Below are 20,702 nucleotides of genomic sequence, written 5' to 3' on the forward strand. Positions count from 1 at the left end.
GTGCTCCCTATTATCAGTTCCAAACTACATCTTTTTTGCTTTGTCAGTTGAAAATAAGGTTCAGAGAGGGAGTGAATCGTGTCAATGCGTTGCCTGCACCATGTAATGTTCACACAGGTTTAATACACATGCATTTCTGGACTAGATTTTAATATAGAAATCAAGAGCCAATTTCAGAGTGTGCTGTCTTAATTTCCGCTATTCCCCCGCCACCATCTCAAATTACATAAGGAGATAGATTTTCTAATAATGCACAATTCCATAAAATCTGCAAATAAGTGGAAATAAAACAGTGTATGTCATCAGTGGAAATGAGTGAAACTTATTTTAATGCCCCCTTGTTGCTTTACTGATGCCTAAGCAAACACTCTGTTAACATTCACCATGGTGTTGCAAGCAAAATTCACTTACATTTACAACCTCAAGGGAAAAATCTGCCAGAATGTTGAAATACCAGCCTTTGACTCTCATAAAAGTTGTGATTCATGATGTATTTTGTGTATCCAATGTCCAGGTGGTAAGTTATCTTTATTTCACTGAAATGAAGACTTCAATTTCTTGTGATACAGGTGCCAGTGGTGACCATATTTATACTCACATGTACCCAGCTGAAAAAGAGGATTTTGCTGCTGAAGATGCATCAAGACTAGACACTTGGGTATTTAATGAAGTGAAGGTATGCACAATGTTCTGGCTAGACACAAATCAACAATAAGTGTGGAGTTCCTGAGGATTTCCCAGGAAATATTTATTATCTTCTTAATAATTTTTGATCTCTTCTGCATCTAATTTTCAGGATGAAGTGACAGCATATTTTTTTAACAGTGATTTTGGTCCCACAAGTTGTAAAAATGAGATAAGTTGGCCTTGGTGTTGGGTATTTCTCTGAAGCTGGGGCTAGGCTTAAGCATGCTTTGGGGTCACAGTAGAAGAAATATTGCTGAATTGTGCAGGCTAAAATTTGTCACAAATTCCACAATTTTCTATTTTTTCTGCAACAGAACTTCTTTCAATATGCCAAGAGTAATGAAACACTTTCAAAGAAAATGAAAGAAAATCAGGTTATTTATTTCTTACACTTACTTGGCCTGGACACCAATGGACATGCTCATAGGCCAAAGTCAAGGTAATTATCTTAATCTTTTTCAAATGAAATTGCTTGCTTCCATTTCTGGCCTTTTATTTTTTTCAGCTTTCGCAGCTTGTTAGATTCATATATTGTTACCTGCTTGAAAGGCTGCAAATATTTTATTATACCTCAAAAATTGTACAAAAAGTACAAAACAGACAGTATAAAACTGAGCTGAAATTTAATAACATAAAAATAGCTGGAAGCTATTGCAAGGATAAGTATTACCTGCCATGGTAATATGGTTTATGATTTGATGTTCAGAACAGAGTGTGGGTGTTTTGCTATATATGTATTCAAAATATATCATTACACAAAATACTCTCAGTGGCCACTTTACTAGGTACACCCGTACACCTCGTTAATGCCATTATCTAATCAGGCAATCATGTGGTAGCAACTCAATGCAGACATGGTCAAAGGGTTCAGTTGTTGTTCCAACCAAACATCAGAATGGGGAGGAGATGTGATCAGCAGTCATTTGAAGTCAAAGTCACTTGGATCATATATCTTCCCCATCCTGATGTTTGGTCTGCACAACAACTGAACCTCTTGACCATATCTGCATGCTTTTCCGCATTGTGTTGCTGCCACTTAACTGGCTGATTAGCTATTTGCATTAACGAGCATGTGTACATAATAATCTGGCTACTGAGTGCATCTCATGTCCTGAAAGCAAGATATTCAATTTATTTTGTTTTATAATCTTATCCACGCGGGGAGAACTCAAACTCACAAATACTGTAGTTTAACTTCCATCAGTACTAAGGATTGCGATGACCTTTTCAGCCAAAATGTACTGCTTTGCCCTTGTAGAAGCAGAATGCGCTCTCATTTTGTTTTTATGGCTGTTGCATCTGCAAATAGGAAGAAATTTCCTCCATGCAACAGATCCGTGATATTTACCCCAATTATTATGTCTCCTCAAAAAAAGTCTGGTTTTCATCATAAGTACGATACAATCTACCGGCAATAAAATACAGAGCAGCAATCGTGACTATATAGCTGACTGTGATGTAGTGGCATCTGCAGCAGACTTCAAGGCGAATGGTCCTGGTTTCAAATCCAGCTGACTGCTTCCACGCTTTCCATCCGTGCTGGGTTGAGCATTGAGCTAGCAACTGGGCCTCGTTAAAAAAAAACAGTCAAAAGTGCGAGAGAAAAGGCAAGGTTGTCACCCGATGTGTCGCATGGCACAGAAAAACTTTAGAAAAAAACCTATTGGTCTTGAATGTCCAAAGCTATTAGTTGAATGTTATTGTTAGCGAATGGACAGATGTTGGATTTTGTTACAGCCTATCAACTTTGCTCAGCACCTTTGATAAATTGATAAGCACTAGGTGCTGTCTGCCTATTTCCATGGCTGGCAAAGCCATAGCTCACGTTCTCATGATGACATGTGCAAACATTTTGTTGAAACATGTCATGTAGTGCCACCTTTCAAATCTTTAAGCCCCACCAATAGTAAAAGGATACAGAATGAATATCTTCACTGCCAAATGAATCAGCGTACGAGTTTTTACACCCTGAGGGTAGTGAGTTATTTTCACAGGAAAAGCCTCATACTTGCAACTAGCTAGATGGTTGCGAGAACACTTGACACTGGATGATGAGTTTTGAAGTACTCCTAGATCTAATGTACACATCAGTATTTGGATAGTAAATAGTTACAATAACAACACTATTTAGAAATGATGTAATTAATTGTTTTTAAAAATTAATATTAATTTTTGAACATTTTTTTAAATGTTTCATTCACTTCAATCCGTCTCTTATTCTTTTATTATTAACAAAATAATGAATGTGCATAAGTAAGCAACAGGACTCATCCCTTTTCATCAATGTCCATAATTATTGTTGCTAATTCATTAACTAATAATCATCTTTGCTCAAATTTATCAGGAAACATGAGAGAAATTTTTAGAAGATTATCACCAATTTGGGCACATGTTCTCAAAACTATTTGTCACCACTGTGATAGACTGTGCACTCAGTGGCACATCATTACTTGCAGGAGTGGAATCTGGTGTGATCTTCCACTGATACAGCCCAGCCACTTCAAGGTTCGACGTATTTTGCATCCAGAGATGCTCTTTGGCACACCACTGCTATAATGCACGTTTATTTGCCTTCCTTTCAAGGGGAATAGAATATAAAAGCAAGGAGATAATGCTGAGGTTTTATAAGACACTAGTCAGGCCACACTTGGAGTACTGTCAACAGTTTTGGGCCCCATATCTCAGAAAGGATGTGTTGTCATTGGAGAGGGTCCAGAGGAGGTTCACGAGGATGATTCTGGGAATGAAGGGTTTAACATATGAGGATTGTTTGGCAGCTTTGAGCCTGAACTCACTGGAATTTAGAAGAATGCGGGAGGATCTCATAGAATCCTACCAAATGTTGAAAGGAATATACAGGGTGGATGTGGAGAGGATGTTTCCCGTGGTGGGGGTGTCCAGAACTAGAGGGCACAGCCTCAAAACTGAGGGGCGACCCTTTAGAACAGAGGTAAGGTGGAATTTTTTTCAGTCAGAGGGTAGTGAATCTGTGGAGTGCTCTGCCACAGACAGTTGTGGAGGCCTAGACTGTGGGGATATTTAAAGCGAAAATTGACAGTTTCCTGATGGGTCAGGGCATCAAAGGTTATGGCAAGACGGCAGGTATAGGGGATCATCCATGATGCAATGGCGGAGCAGACACTATAGGTTTAACAGCCTAATTCTGTTCCTGTGTCTTATGGTCTTAACTCTAATATTACTTTATAGAATGATCATAGAGTTATTTAACATGGAAACAGACCCTTCAGCCCAACTGGTCCTTGCTGACCAAGATGCTCCATCCATGCTAGTCCCATTTGCCGACATTTTCTAAACCTATCCAATCTGTGAACCTGACCAAATGTCTTTTAAAAGTTGGTGTTGCACTTGCTTTAACCTATTGAAACCACTCTTAGTGTAAAACCAAAACGTTGCCCCTCAAGTTCCTATTAAATGGTTCCTTCTTTCCTTAAAATCATTTCCTCTGTCCTTGGTTCCCTAAGCCTGGGAAAACAGCTGAGTGCATCGACTTTATCTATGCCCCACATGATTTTATACTGTAATATTATCTTTTGTTTTCTTGCAGTCCAAGGAATAAAGGCTTAATCTGTCAGATCTTTCATTTTATCTCTATCCCTCAAATTCTGGTAACATCCTTTTATATTTTTTCTGCTCTCTTTCTAATTTAAAAGCATATTTTCTATAGCAGGGTGACCCAAGACTGCCAATTGCAGCCTCACCAATGTCCTGTACAACTGAATATCACCTTACTACTCAATGACCTGACTTATGAAGATCAGCATCTCAAAAGCCTTTTTGGCCATCTTCTCTACCCATGAGTCCATTTTCAGTGAGTCATGCACTGTAAGGTCCCCCTGTGTTACTCCTCAGGGCCCTACTATTCACTATGAAAGCCCTACCTGGATTTGACTTCTCAAAATGTCACACCTTGCACTTACTCAAACTAAACCCTTTGGCCCACTTATAAAGCTGATCATTATCTCCCTGTAATTCTTGTTAACTTTCTTCAGTGTCCACTATACCACATGTTTTGTCTCCTAGCAGTGACCACTGAGGCTCACCACCAAGGAACGACCTTCCACTGTCACCCTCTGCTTTCTGTCATCAAGACAATTCTCTTTCCAATCAAACAGCTCTCCTGATTTCATGCGATTTAACTTTCCCGAGCAGCCAATGCATGGTGTTGAGTTTTTCATTTGCATTTCCGTGATGATTTTGCCTGTTCTTTATGGGTATGAATTGCAGTGCAAAATGCTGAAGCACTTCCTTATGATAAGCATCAAGGGATGGTTTTACCTTTATCCTTCATTGTGGAAAAAATGTATTTCCAGCTTTCCAGTAGAAGTTAAATGATGGAAAAAGCAGTCACCTTCCCAGTGTTTCTGAGAGCAGATCAGTGATGGAGAGGCTGTTGTGAGAAAGCTGCTTTGATGGAAGTCCATTGTTCCAGCTAATGAGCAAACCTGATGTTCACAGAATTGTGAAAATTTATGATACAGAATGAAGTGCATCCTCTGTCATTAACCCCAATTCCTGTTTCTCGGGCAATATTTTTGTAGTTTTTAACTCTTATTGTTTTTTATTTAAACATAGTGAGTTTTCAGTTACCAAGTTCCACATTACTCCTTGTTGTTTCTGGGTTCCAAAGAAAGCTTCCCCAGCTGAGCTGATCTCTCCTCCCACTTGGCTAATCGGCAGTATCTTTGCAGATTATTTCAGTGCTGTCTTTTGTGCTATCATTGTTACCATTTCTGAGCATCATATTTGTGGATATTGCACTACTACGCAGGATTTTCATCCTTTTCCTTTCTACTTCCTCATTCGAAATGAAATGCAACTTTGGAATTTGAAAGTAACTACAACACCGGTGAACGTTGGCATTTGCTGAAGAGATGGTTTTGGAAAAGCATTTTATTTTTCTGAGCACACTTAGTTTTTAGTTTCTGCTTTCCCATTGAGGGAGTGGAATCCAAACAGGAATAATCCAGGTTCTTTCTAGTGTTTGTGGTATTGTACTGTAGCTCCTTCTGTGTCACGCTGTTTATGCAAAGTCTGAGGTCAGTGAGGGTGAAGTGCAACTCGGAAATTGGCAACACATTCACCTGAAATACTGTCATTCTGATCAGTAGAGGTGGAAAAGCTATAATATGTACTTAATGGAATATTTCAGGAAAATTTTGAGATAAAAATTTCAGGTATTATTAGTGGGTTGAAGTGATATGGTAAGTTACTTCTAATGGTGGATCAGTAACCTGAAATGTCTGTGACATACGGAGCTCTTTGCATTGTACCCTAGTCCTGTAATTTGAAAGCATTGACAGCTCTGTATACCTGGTACAGCAGTTTCTCCGTTGCTGGGGATACTGATTAAAGAACTCAAAATCCAACTGATTTTTTTTTGTAGTGCACATAATTTTGTAAATTAGGACACCACATGCCAGTCCATAAAGTGTTTGTGATTAATAGGTTTCTTGAATCTGATTTACTGGAAAAGTGTTAGTAGGTGTGATTTTACTGGAAGGTTAAGTTGTCTTTCCCCGCATTATATTCATCAAAGCTACAGTGGGATCAAGTGCTCATTAGTTCTTTTTGGCTCTGTTTGAGTATCTGCTTTATTATTATTTAAGGCTGCACGCTCCTACTGAACTGTCTAAAACAGGGTTTCCCAACCTGGAGTTCACTGTCCTCTTGGCTTATAGTAGGGGTCCATAACACTAAAAAGGTTGGGAACCCCTGGTCTAAAATCTAGTAGCTGTTTTATTCCGACTGAACCAAAGCTTGTGTTGTTAAAGTTGAAAATTCCATTTCAAACTGCATGTATCATCTAGTTCCTGTACTCGAGCATTTGAAGTTGTGCAATAGAACTACTGTTCTGTAATTTACAGAATATCAGATCACTATTCAGAATTTTTATACAATATGCTAGCTTTTGTTGTACTTTCTGGATTTTTATTCATCTGAATACATTGACAAAAGACATTTGGCTAACAGGTTTGTTTTTTAAGAAGCCACTTGCTTTTCCATTCTGCTGTTGTCAGGTCCTGTTACATATTCTCCTCTCTAACTATCGATCACATATTTGTGCTACCTTAAAGCTTTATTTGACACAAGTACATTGAAACATTGAAATATACAATAAAACGCATTATTTGTGTCAATGACCAATACAGTCCGAGGATGTGCTGGAGGCAGCCTGCAAGTGTTGCCGTGCTTTCAGAGCTAACATGCCCACAACTTACTGACCCTCACTAACCTGTATGTCTTTGAGATGTTTGTGGGGCGGGGGGGGGGGGAGATCTGGAGCACTCAGGGGTCACATACAAATATGAGTATGTACAAACATTTTACAGGCAGTGGTGAGAATTGAACCCCGATCACTGGCACTGTAAAGCATTACATTACCGATACATTACTGAGCTGCCACCGCTACTTTCTCCTTCCACCTCCCAGTATCATTCAGCTCCTCCTAGCCTCAGCTCATTTGCTGAAGATTGACATTTCCAATGTAATTTTGGTTGGCATTCCTATTCTTCCTTCCGTAAACTCCAAAACTCTGCCGCCCGTATCCTGATTTCTTTGTCCAGCTCAGCCAATACCCATGTACTTTCTGACTAACGTTGGCATGTTTCCCTATCTTTTCAGTCTGTATCAAGATATCAATGCAGATCTCCTGCATCCCTTCAAGATCTCAATGCTCCCCACTTTTGGTCTTTTTGTCACTCTGATTTCAATTATTCCACCACCGATGACCATGTCTTTGACGGCCAAAAATCCTTGCTCTGGAATTCCATTCTGAAACCACTCTATCTCTTCCACTCACTCTTTCTCTCTTTCCTTTTAAAAAAAAAACATGAGTTGGCCACATAGCCCCTCAAACCTGTTAAGCTTCATGGTGAACTGACTCAAACCTCACCTACTCTTTTCTGCCCATTCCACGTGTCTCTTAATTCCTTGATCTTTTCAAAAACATATCTATTTACTCTTTAAATACCCCCAGTGATCTTGCCTTCACAATCATCTGGGGTAGAGAATTCAGGAGGTAGACCACCATTCATGAAAAGAAATTCCTACTCACCACAGTTTTGATCAATTTCCCCCTTGTACCATGTCCCCTCATTCAAGACCCTCCACTGGTGGACACATGTTGACAATGACCTTGTCATGCCTTATTAGAATTTTATGTTTCAATAAGATCACCAGTTGTTCTTCTGAACAAGGGATACTGATCCAACTATTTTAAATTGATAGGAAACTCTTATCTCAGGAATTAACCCAGTGAATCTCTTTTGGAGTCTCCAATGATGGTTTAAGCTTTAAGTAAGAGGAACTTTGACCAACCTTTTGCTATCCGCCCTAATGTTACTTCATGTGACTCCTTGTTAAATTATATTGATAAGGCACTTACGGAGGACTCTGCTGTGCTTATCTACTTTTTTAAGGCTATTGACAAGTTGGTGTTCCTAACTGCTGAATCTGATCGTTTGATTATACAGTGAATACAAGGAAAATGTTCGAACAGTAGATAAAGGTATCCAAGAAGTCGTATCTGTCATTGAAAATTTCTATGAAAATGATAAGAAAACTGCCTTTATCTACACATCTGATCATGGGATGACAGAATGGGGTAAGAGCATTGATGTGTCTTGGTTAATGATATTTTTATTACAGCAAAATTAAATTTATTTAAATCTAGTTTATTTGCACAACTACAGTGAGATGCAGACACAATTTAAAAGTTTGTTTACAGCAGAATCAGAGGCACATAATTCAAATGACATATGAAATATAAATTATATGTAAGTTTCTGAACAGTGAAGAAAAAGATGGCAAAGCAAGAGAATAGTGCAAAGAAAACCCCAGGGACGATGATAGTGCGGAGGCAGTGTTCCATTGTTGAGGTAGGGTGTTAACGATGTGCAGGTCTGTTTAAGAGCCTGATGGTTGTAGGAATTGTAGCTGTTCCTGAACCTTGTGGTGAGGGACTTTAGGCTACTGTACCTCTTGCTTGATGATGGCGAGAAGCTGGCAAGACTCGGTTGGATGGGGATTTAATCTATCATAGGTGGGTGATATCAGTTTTTTTCAAGAAACTGCACCTGCAGATGATCCTGACAGCTTGCTGTTGCAGTGGCAATAGCTCACTCTTGCTCAGCATTTAATGCAATGTGATCACCAGTCAGCTGATTAAACTATTTTTCAGAATTTTTTGAGTAGCGGTTTGCATTCACCACCAGGTGGTGATACACCCATGTGTGTGCATGGTTTTTTTGGAGAATGATGGCTACCTTTGTAAAGGATGAGGAACACATTAACCAGCAGACAAAATGCCCATACCAGTTGAATATTTTAATTACTCTATTTTACTTATTATACTTTTGGAGGAAGATTAAAGCGAACAATGTCTGGAATTAAAGTTCTCCCAGGACTGACATTCAGCAAACAGTTAGGATCAACCAGTTATCAAAACTACTATTTGTGGTGTACGTACAATAGGGTGGGTGGGCAGAGTGGCTTAATATGTAAACAGCATTGAGTGACCCCGTCCTGCCCATTTACAATGATTTGCATTTATTCACATCTGAGCTATGGTTCAGTTGTGACACTACTGGGGGCTTCAACAAAACATTTAGACTGATTCCAGTGCTGTTCTGACCTTCTATCACAGCTTTCGCTCCCTATCCCCGCACCTATAGGTGTAAATTGGAGACAGCAAAATAAAATGAGCTTGGGTGCTATCAATGAAAGCCATTTCACGTCACTGTGTGGAAGAAAGAACTTTTCGTTCTGAAGATGTTTTCGTGTGTGTGAAAAATTGCCAAAGATCAGATGGGGGAAAAAGAAATGCTCAGTGTCTTTATAAGTTAGCCAGAGCCCAGTCCCTTATGACAATACATCTTGGTCATCAGAAAAATGTCTTAATTCCTGATTTCTTTGTTGATGTAGGTTCCCACGGTGCAGGGCACCCTTCAGAAACCCTCACCCCACTTGTTACTTGGGGAGCTGGAATAAATGGGCCTCAGCCAGGTTCAAACCAACGGTTTCAGGATAATTTTCTACAAGGTATGGTTAGTTTCATTTAATGTTAGTATTTATAAGCTGGTCTTCTTGATAAAAGAAAAATCTGCATTTGAATTATGCCAAAGATGCCTGCAAATACTTGACGCTTAGCCTGTAAATGCTCAAGACCCAGTTTAGTCAATACTGTAATATGAAAAATTTTACTGAGTGCTGTCTGCTTTTAAACAATCAGTGTACATGGTGAAGAATTGTGAAATATTCACAACTTCCTGCTTACAGGTTTTGGGCAATATTGCTGTTGTGATACCATCGTTACCAACGTTGAAACCACTTTAAAAGTAACATTGGCACCTTAATGTGTTGGGACCATGTAATTATTGCAAATCTTTTCATACTGAGCTGAGCTAAAATTTAGGGGATGAAAAGAAGAACAACATGGTGGAAAAATTTCAAATGTTTCAAAGTTACACTTAATATCAGAGAAATGTATACAATTACATCCTGAATTCTTTTTCTATGCAGCCACCCAAGAAAACAGGAGTGCCCCAAAGAATGAATGACGGCTAAATATTAGAACCCCAAGGCCCCCCCAGTTCCCCCCTCCCACGTGTAAGTAGCTGCAAAGCAACAATCCTCCCTCCCCCACCAGCAAAAAGAAAAGCATTGGCGCCCCCCACTGAGCACTCAAGCATGCAGCAAAGCATTAATAAAGATACCTCAAAGACTACTCGTTCACCCAGTATTCGTGATATCACAGGCTCTCTCTTTCCCTAATAAGGGAAAAAGAAGTGTCTCCGTTTCACTTCACAAAGTGTTAACTTTAGAAATGCTTTGGTTTAGTGGGATTAGGTCATTGTAATGAAAAACTGATATGAAATCAGAATAACATTTTGCGTGTATGTACTGGGGAAATAATAAGATGAGATGATAATATAAACTGAAGTGGTGAAGACCTTTGCCTTGGTTGGATATGTGTTCAGTACATGTAGGCGTCAGTGAGGTAGGAGACCAGCCACGATCTTATTAAATGATAGAGCAGGCGTTAGAGGCTAAATGGTTTATTTCTGCTTCTGGGGTTTTTTATGTTCTCAGTGTCACAGATAATTATTTCCTTTATCAATTGGCAAACACCACCATGAAAGTTGGGTTCGAATGCTCAAAATTAATGAAGTAATCAGATGTTGGCTCACTTTATAGCAGCAGATGTAAATAGTATGATGTATCTGAAGCAACACACATCAAAATTGCTGGTGAACGCAGCAGGCCAGGCAGCATCTCTAGGAAGAGGTACAGTCGACGTTTTGGGCCAAGATCCTTCGTCAGGACCAACTGAAAGAAGAGCTAGTAAGAGATTTGAAAGTGGGAGGGGGAGGGGGAGATCCAAAATGATTGGAGAAGACAGGAGGGGGAGCGATGGAGCCAAGAGCTGGACAGTTGATTGGGAAAGGGGATATGAGAGGATCATGGGACAGGAGGTCCAGGAAGAAGGAAGGGGGAGAGGAAATCCCAGAGGATGGGCAAGGGGTATAGTCAGAGGGACAGAGGGAGAAAAAGGAGAGAGAGAGGAAGAATGTGTGTATATAAGTAAATAATGGATAGGGTACGGGGGGAGGTGGGGCATTAGCGGAAGTTAGAGAAGTCAGTGTTCATGCCATCAGGTTGGAGGCTACCCAGAGGGAATATAATGTGTTGCTCCTCTAACCTGAGTGTGGCTTCATCTTTACAGTAGAGGAGGCTGTGGATAGACATATCAGAATGGAAATGGGATGTGGAATTAAAATGTGTAGCCACTGGGAGATCCTGCTTTCTCTGGTGGACAGAGCGTTGGTGTTCAGCAAAACGATCTTCCGGTCTGCGTCAGGTCTCGCCAATATATAGAAGGCCACATCGGGAGCACCAGACGCAGTATATCACCCCAGCCGACTCACAAGTGAAGTGTCACCTCACCTGGAAGGACTGCCTGGGTGATGAATGGATCTTAAGTGATGTTTTTCCATAAAGGCAGAGAAAATCAGTTATAATGTTCAAGATTATGTGAAAGTTTGATGAAGAAAGTAAGGAGAAATAGCCTTTAATATCAGAACTATCGATAACCAGAAAATGTTAAGGAAGAGTTGAGAATTTTTTATATTATGTAGTGAACTTCGTTCTGAAATACTAGTGGAAGCAGGTTCAACAATAACTTACAATTGAGTGTAAGTCGGGAAGGAATAAAAAGTTAGTAGGTTATGAGAAAGCCTTTATTAACGGGATTTATCAGAGACACGATGGGCCAGGTGCCATCTGTGCTGGAAAATTCTATGATTTTAATGTGTGAGATCACAGGCCAAATGAATATTAAAGAAGCAAAATTCATCTTAAGAGTTTTCACAGATTTCTGGTCAGTGTTTGAAAGAGCATCAACCAATAACACAGATAAAAACAAGTCTGAAGCTGGGTGATGTGTAGCAAGTGTCCCAGTGCCTTTCCACCATTTACAAGAAACAAGGCAGAAGTTTAAATGAATATTGTTCAGTTCGCCAGAAAAATGCATTTCGAAAAGGTTCTCCATATAGCTGTACAAGATCACCCCTCAGCCTCTCAAGGACCAAGGACAAAAAGCCCCAGCCTACGTAGACTTTCCTTGTAACATAGATACCCAGGCCCTGGTAACAAGCTTGTTGTTCTATCTAGTTTAATGACATCCTCCCTATAGATAGGCAACCAGAAATGCATACAATATATCACGTGGTCTTACCAACATCTTGTACAGCCGTAGTATTGTGTCCCATAGTACCCTGACGAAGACAAGTGTGCGGAACTCCTCCTTCACCACTTTGTCTACCTGTATTGTAATTTCAGAGATCCATGTACTTGCCCTTTAGGACTCTCATGCCAGCATTTGGCCAAGGGTTATCTTATAATATCTTAAATTTTTTTTCCTCTTTCTTTCAGAATGGAAACTGGCTGATAGAAGAAGATTAGATATAAACCAGGTAAAACAGTCATTAAGAGTTGAAGCTTTGTTTTGTCACACTTATTGAATGATGATCTGCTGTATGTTAATAATATTTTCAAGTCAATTGAATTGAATTGACTTCATTTCTTATATCCTTCACATGAGGAGTAAAAATCTTCATGTTACGTCTCCATCTGAATGTACAATGTGCAATCATAGTAATTTACAATAAATAGAACAGTCAATGTAATATAGAGTCAATGTAACTACTTAAGTCAGCATGAGTTAATCAGTCTGATGGCCTCGTGGAAGAAGCTGTCCCGGAGCCTGTTGGTCCTGGCTTTTATGCTGCTGTAGCGCTTCCTGGATGGTAGCAGCTAGAATAGATTATGGTTGGGGTGGCTCGGGTCCCCAATGACCCTTCGAGCCCTTTTTACACACCTGTCCTTGTAAGTGTCCTGAATCATGGGAAGTTCACAACAACAGATGTGCTGGGCTGTCCACACCACTCTCTGCAGAGTCCTGCGATTAAGGGAGGTACAGTTCCCAAACTAGGCAGTGATGCAGCCAGTCAGGGTGCTCTCAGTTGTGCCCCTGTAAAGGTAAAGTGCTTCTCATTTTTTTTCTGTGACTGCACTAGGGTGGTGTCTCCAATATTCCAAGGCAATATTGCCCACCAATGGAAGTATCAAGACCAATGACCAAACACTCAATCAGAATTTTTCACAAGTGCTTTGAGGGGGTTGGGAACGCAGCTAGAGCGGTTCGTGGAAGGAATTGTAAAGCTTAGAGTCTTAGCAGCTGGAAGATTGGCTATTAATGGTGGAATGATTAAATGGTGGGTCAAATCGCTAGAGTTGGAAGGACATGCATAACTGTCTTATGTTGCTGTAGGAAATGATGAGACCATGGAGTGATTTGAACACAGTCTAGCAAGCACAATATTTCGGTTTGGAGAAAACAATCTGCCTTTATTGAAGTAAAAATACAATTTTGTTTCTTCATTAGCAAAACTCATTTCAGATCAATAACAATACTAAGCTAATCTTTCAGTTTTAAACTAACAGTCCTTTCATGAAAAATAGTTTGAAAGTTTTGCATTATACATACTTGTATCACAATTTAACAGATAATGAGAAAATGACAGCAGTTGATCTGCCATACCAAGTTCTGGTATCTGAGAAGAGGCTACTCCAGGAATTGCCATTGCTATCCATGAGACTAGGGAAGTGCAATGTATCTCAAGACTTGTGTACAAAGTTCATTCTGCATCCACTGTTGGTGATTCTTACCTGTGGCTGCTGCAGCATTGATTCTATTTTTCCTTACTAGATACTCTCGGCATGTTAATTCCAGATTTCAAGAGACTGTTGAGGATCATCTTGTTTGACTTGACATCCTACTAATCAAATCTCTGGCTGATCACTATATCATATTAAATTTGGTTTTCCCTATGCAGTGACGAGCCCTCTTATTACCCATTGAAAACTTTGCTTTGCAATTGTGAATTTTCTGGCACTTGCATTCTGTTTCTTTCTATTTTTCTGTCTCATTCTATTTCTTTATTCGTTGTATTTAATAAGCTCCAAACCAATTTAGAATTAATTTTTAGTGTTTTCAAACATATAGATAAATCTAAGTCAATTGTTCCTCTAGATGAGATATTTAAATTAAGGCTCTTTTAAATGAACCTAAAACACTTTTCAAAGACCAGCGGAAGTGCCTTTGATGACATTCGTCTCTCAACTACCAACATATAAAACAACTGATTTTTCAATCATTATCAGATAAGTTTCTCCTATGAAACAAATTTCACATGATGTATTGAGCAGCGTGTTATGGTTGATTTGGTGAGCAGGGTGACAGTCTGATTTATGATCTTCCTCACTTCCTCATTTGTCAGGTTTATTCTGCTATCCAAATAATTTCTCAAAGCTCTCTAATGGAGGATGTAGTTATGAGGAAACTGTAAATCTGTGGTAAATATTTTTTTTTCCTTTAACAGCTATCAGTTTTGGTAATTGACAACCACATTAGTTCAACAATGAACAGAGCTCTGCCATAATAAATCTTAAAACCAGAAATTTCAGATTTATCTATCATAGTTAATTTAAAGCTATAATATTTCTCTTCCTATTAATTTACTCATGTGTCAGTTTCATGACTGGATATGGGACTCTGTGTTATAAGTTTGCCTTTGTCTTTCATATGTGCTTTCTAATACTGTAATAATGCTTGTGTTGATGTTTTTCTGAAATTTGGTTTCATTGGTAGCAGAAGAGCAAAAATTCAGAAATGGAGCAAATTGTGCTTTGATTACAGCACATTTTTAACAGAGGGTGTTTGAGACATTGTAGGTATAGTAGCTTTTATCTGACATGAAGCATATTTAATTGCTCCTGAAATTAATTAGAAAACTATGTGACAGATTTGTCATTTTTCAAATTAACCAGTTATATGGACAATACCTTGCACAGGTTAAAGGTATATTACATGCATATATGCACATGACAAATGTTTTTTAGGCACCACTTGTTGGAAACAAAAATGTAACAACTTCAAAATGTAAGTTTAGTATAGTTTTTCCCATGTAAATATAGGCAGAATGTAAATATTTAAAATATTGATAGCTAAGAGTATTCTTATTAGTGTAATTGCAGTTGAATGTTTAAAGCTTTTAAGTTTCTCTTTATTTCCTTTTTCATCCTGCAGTGTTGCTTTTTGTCTTTTTCTGATCGAGACCACAGTTCTTTTATTTATATATATGTCTTATTGGAGAGCAGTGATACACAAGTCATAACCTCATGTAAATACTGCCTCATTGATAGGTGCATTGTCTGCCTGATAGTCCTGGGCTCTGCACCATTTAAACCATAATCAATTCACATCCACAAATTCACGTGTAATCACCACACAATATGAAGGATGTAATTTGGCAGGAGAGAGCAGGAAGCATATTCACAAGGATTTTGTCTGGATTAGAAAAAAATTAGTTATGGGAAGAGGTTGAATAAACTGGATTTACTTTTCCTGGAGTATAGGAGGTTGAGGTGGGATAGAAATATATAATATAATGATAGGGTAGATGGTCAAATCTTTTTCGCTATGGTAGAGGTATCAGAAACAAAAGGCATTGGTTTAATGTGAGAGAAAGAAATTTTAAAGGGGTAGGAGGAGTAAATTTTGATTTTACACGGACAGTGGTTGACAGCATTGGGTCACACTGCTGTGCGGAACCAGATACCATCACTATATTTAAGAGCCATTTAGACAGACACTTAAATGGACAGGGCATTTAAGGATACTGTGCAAATGCAGGCAATTAGAATTAATATAGATGAGCAAAAAGGTTGGGGCATGAATGTTGTGAGCTAGTGTCCATTTCTATGCTATATATTTCCAAGATCTACTCCACTGTAAAATGGGGTACTAAAATTCATCTTAAGGAAACTGGGCATCACCATTCCATGCCAGTAATGATTGGTAGTTGAAGAGGTAAAAGAATGTTTTGACATTCTCAATTTACAAATTTAGAAAAGATGAAACATTGTCAATCTTTTTCATTTTACGAACACATTACTTTCTGATGCTTAGTATGTAACTTGGGTACTTAATTGTTAACCATTGATGTAGAAACTGTATGGAATTGGGGGGAAAAATCAGCAATTTTGTGGATGAAGTCATTTTTTTACATCACAGCTTGTGATTCCCTGAAAGAGTACTGGAAAAAGGTTCAACAGTTAATTTTCAAAGGGAAATTGAGCAAATATTTGTAATGATGTAGAGAACAAGCAGGGTAGAAAGCACTAATGAGGTGGCTCAATGTGCTGGGACAGATATTATGGGTGAGATGGCCTTATTCAGCGTTGTGTAATTTTGTTCTATCTTACAATTTAATAGTGTACTGCTGACATGACACCATTAAAGTTTATCCATGTCACAGCCAAAATAAATTAATTGCTATGTGTCTAGCACTGCAGTCCTTTTTTCAGTTTTGCCCATTCACTTTCTAACCTATGGAACTTGCTGTACTTCTGAACCTGAATGTTGTCTGCATATACTGAGTCGCACTTGGGTGTGTACAGGAATTAAAATCTGACCATTTTTGCAGAGGCATGTTATATATTAAAGCAAAAAGAAACTGCTGGAGGAATTCTGAGTTAAGAAGCATCTACTTTGATTTCTAATTACTCTGAATTAATTCTGTTTTATATTGTATAGGCTGATATTGCTCCATTGATGGCTTCTCTCATCGGAGTCCCCTTCCCTCTAAATTCTGTGGTAAGCAAATGCTTTATATTATTATTTAATTCATAAGGCAGTTGGTATTTAATTTGACTTTAATAACTTGTGAATTGCTTCGGTGTTTTATGATGGGTATTAACTGTGACAATAATGGTAATTTTTTTTCAGTAAGAACCTTGCTGATGATGGTGGAAAAAAGTAAAATCTGGTTTAGAACCTCAGATGTCCAGCTTTCCAAAGTACATCCTGAGAGCCAAATGAGAACTGACAATTTTTAAAGTCTCATTGAAGTGAATTGTAACTTGTATTATCTCTGATCTTCCATTGCAGTTCTGATAGAACGCTGTCTCAAAGAGGATTTTCAATGGTTGGTCAAAGATCTAAGGAAGAAAAAATAATTTAAGCTTTTTGACAGACAAATTAAGATTTAAGAAATTTCTCAAAATGGCACAGTGTATATTTTTATTTTGCTCAGTGAGAAAGTTTTTAAAAAAGTTGTTGCAGTCTCATAGCCTGGACTTTGCTGAGTGGATTGCAATATAACTGAACTACATTGTAATTGTGCAGTTCCCTTGTTTAAAACTAGAAAGGTAAAACATAAGAAATAGGAGCAGGAGTCGGCCATTAGGCCTGTCGAGCCTGCTCCGCCATTCAATAAGATCACGGCTGATCTGGCCATGGACTCATCTCCACCCACCAACCTTTTCCCCATAACCCTTAATTCCCCTACTATGCAAAAACCTATCCAACCTTGTCTTAAATATATTTACTCCACTGCTTTCTGGAATGAAGTAATATTTCTGAAGTGAAGTAGTAGATCATGAGCAACGGCAAAGTCTTGAACCATGTAATAGGGTCATATTGATCATCTCAAATAGGCACTGAAGCTCTTGAGGGAAAACTTTACCTAACAACTAATCCTTTTACCCTATTTTACTGTTTCAAATGGTTTTCAATGCTGTTGATATTAGAAATATCTTTAAAAAAGGTAGAAAATGAAATAATTAAAACCTGCAGTTTTTTAACAAAGCCACAGCAAAACACATTTACATACAGTAATTAAAAATATTACTGACACAATTATTTTATAGAACCATAGAACATTTCAGCACAGAAGCAGGCCTTTTAGCCCTTCTTGGCTGTGCCAAACCATTTTTCTTGAGTTTGTCTTTTTTAATGGCAACAGTAAAATTCCCAGTGTGAGTTAAATGGGTTCTCAGATTCTGTATCAGGTCTTAATTGGCACAAGATATCATAGCCAATTCCACGGAGTAGCTTTGGGCAATTTCATCAGGCTTCACCAGATGACCTCTGTGCAGAATCCAGCAGTGAAGCAAAGCCATAGGTGGAGTCCAGCCGGTATGTTCAGAACTTGTGCACTGTATAAAGCTGCCAGCAAATCCCCACAAAAGCGACATACTAATGTTTAAATGGAGAAAACAGAACCATGACCCAGATGTACACACTTTGAAGATACTACTATATTTCACATTTCTGTAGCATGCTGCCTCTCTGCATGCCTACCTGAGTGCCCTGCCCTCTTAGCCATCCCACAACTCTGTAAGGGAGAATAAGAAGGACCGCATGTTTATAAGTCTGTGGTCTACTGCTCAACTTAAGGGGAATATTCTTGGTGTTCTTCATCATCAGCTTAATTGAGAGTTGTCATTAGCAAAGCTTCCTTATTGCAATTTTGTCAACAAGAGATGGATCCCACCCTGCATCTATAATCCTGTGGTATCATACTCAACCTGCATCTATAATCCTGTGGTATCATACTCAAATAACATATTTCCACCAGCATCTTTGCTCACTGTATCCATTGGATGTTCGCCTTTGTAATTGGGGAACAATCCTGGTGGCTGAGGTTTCTTGATTTTGTATTCCGGCCTCTTTGGCATCATGATCAACTTTTGACATTTGTACCTGTGCATCGGCATTAGTGGCCTGCTAATACTATTTGAAACCTCGCCCTCCACAATTCTCATTCTTTTTTCTTTCTTTTTCTGTCTCTCTCTGTCTGTCTGTCTCTCTCCCCATCTCTCTCCTCCCCTGCTCTCCCTCCCCTCTCCACCTTGTGCGCTTCCCCTTCCCTCCCCCTATCTCCCTCCCTCTCTCTGCTCCACCCCTCTCCCTCCCCTACTCAGGAAATGGAATAAAATATCAACTTCCTCTAAGTAAGTCATTACTATTTTATTTTTCTCCTCCTTCATTCCCTTCCTACCCCTACCGGGATTGGAAGACATTACCAGCCTGATGGACGGAACACATCTTCTCGTCCTGTCCTTTGCACGCCTGCATTCTTTTGTCTGCTCTCATTGCACCTTTGACCAGAGAATCTTGTTTACACATAATTCCCATGGCCACCTGATTTTATGCTACTGAAGACATTCTCTCTCCCTCACTCTGCCTGGATACAACAAGTTTCTGTTGCTTCTACACAGTTCTGACACGGGATCTTCAATCTGAAGTCATGCTTCTCTTCTCACAGATGTGATCTGGCCTGCTGAATATTTTCAGCACTTTCTCATATTATTTCAAATTTGCAGCATCTGCAGTTTTTGTTTCTTATTTGTTGTGACTTGCTTTACATGCCATCAACCTTGACTTCTTCAGCATGCCAGGGCACTGTCATTCAAAATTTCAAGAATACCTTAGAGGGGAGGCAATGCAACATTTAACTATGGAAGGCCATGTCAAATTAATTTTGTATTAAATTTATAACTGCATGAAGTTGACAACCACGAAAAGTCCAGCTGGTACACCAAACCTGATCCAAAATACTGAGCTTCACATCTTTATTCTCGCAAATGAGGGACAAATTTTTCCTAATCAATTAACTACTGTTTTGCAGAAAAAATGTGCAGTACTGTGCAAAAGTCTTATATAGCTATTATATATGAGAGAGAGATGTATAGAAACAGATATATCTATCTAGGGTGCCTGTGAGTTTGCATAGTACTGCAGTAATTTTACATATTACATTGTGTTGTTCCTGCAAAAGAAAACAAATTTCATGACGCATGTGAGTGATAATAAACTTGATTCTGATATGGATCTCTATTGAGGACTGAGAGTGGGAAGACGGCAGGGAGAGGGTAATCGTGATTGGGAAAAGGGGAAGGGCAAGGGGGGCAAGTGGGAAGCACCAGAGGGACATTCTGTAATGAACAATAAACCTGCTGTTTGGAATCAAGTGACATTGCCTTGTGTCTCAGGGCTGAGAACACATTGACAAATACAGTGTGAGCAGAAGTCTTAGGCACCCTATATGTGTGTGTATGTGTGTGTGCCTAAGACTTTTGCATAGTACTGTTTATTAATTCTGAACAGTTGGAATTCTGAAGCTTAATATAAACTCACTCTGTGATTTGTAATAGGAGACTCAATGCTTTTTTTTCATTGCTTTAGTTTTGTCCTATTTGGTATGCATTAACTGAAACCATGAACAGTCCATACAGTGCTCAAACGTTGTATTAATGTCTGTTTGTATTCTGATCTTATTAATTTATTTGTTATTCTGAAAAATGTATCCTGAATAATCTTCAACTAGAAAATATGTTTTAAAAAAAAGCCAAATGCAACTCTTTTGCAAATGTCATGTGTCTCACAAATTAATTTTCGTACATTTTTTGATAGGGCATTTTACCTTTGGAATATTTAAACAACAGTGATCAGTTTAAAGCTGAATGCATGCTGACAAATGCCTTGCAAGTACTGGAACAATTTAAGGTACAAAAATCATTATTTTTAGTTAGCATTCTTAAAGGATTTAGTGTTACATTAAGCTTAATGGGTTGCCTCTAATGTGTGC

The 20,702-nt window shown here is 38.7% G+C and overlaps 1 protein-coding gene across 4 annotated transcripts in view; it reads left to right on the forward strand.

Annotated features, from left to right (window-relative positions):
* pign (phosphatidylinositol glycan anchor biosynthesis, class N) overlaps positions 1-20,702 on the forward strand; it is a 143,768-nt gene that overhangs the window by 28,539 nt on the left and 94,527 nt on the right. For all 4 annotated transcript variants that reach the window (XM_072283343.1, XM_072283342.1, XM_072283344.1 and 1 more), the window contains exons 5-11: positions 570-676; positions 1,002-1,126; positions 8,181-8,311; positions 9,631-9,747; positions 12,640-12,680; positions 16,865-16,924; positions 20,528-20,620. In XM_072283343.1, coding sequence (XP_072139444.1) covers positions 570-676; positions 1,002-1,126; positions 8,181-8,311; positions 9,631-9,747; positions 12,640-12,680; positions 16,865-16,924; positions 20,528-20,620 — 674 coding nt within the window. The remainder of the gene's footprint in view (positions 1-569; positions 677-1,001; positions 1,127-8,180; positions 8,312-9,630; positions 9,748-12,639; positions 12,681-16,864; positions 16,925-20,527; positions 20,621-20,702) is intronic.

Source organism: Mobula birostris, chromosome 19 (assembly GCF_030028105.1).
Source record: "Mobula birostris isolate sMobBir1 chromosome 19, sMobBir1.hap1, whole genome shotgun sequence".
In the NCBI taxonomy this organism is placed as follows: Eukaryota; Metazoa; Chordata; class Chondrichthyes; order Myliobatiformes; family Myliobatidae; genus Mobula; species Mobula birostris.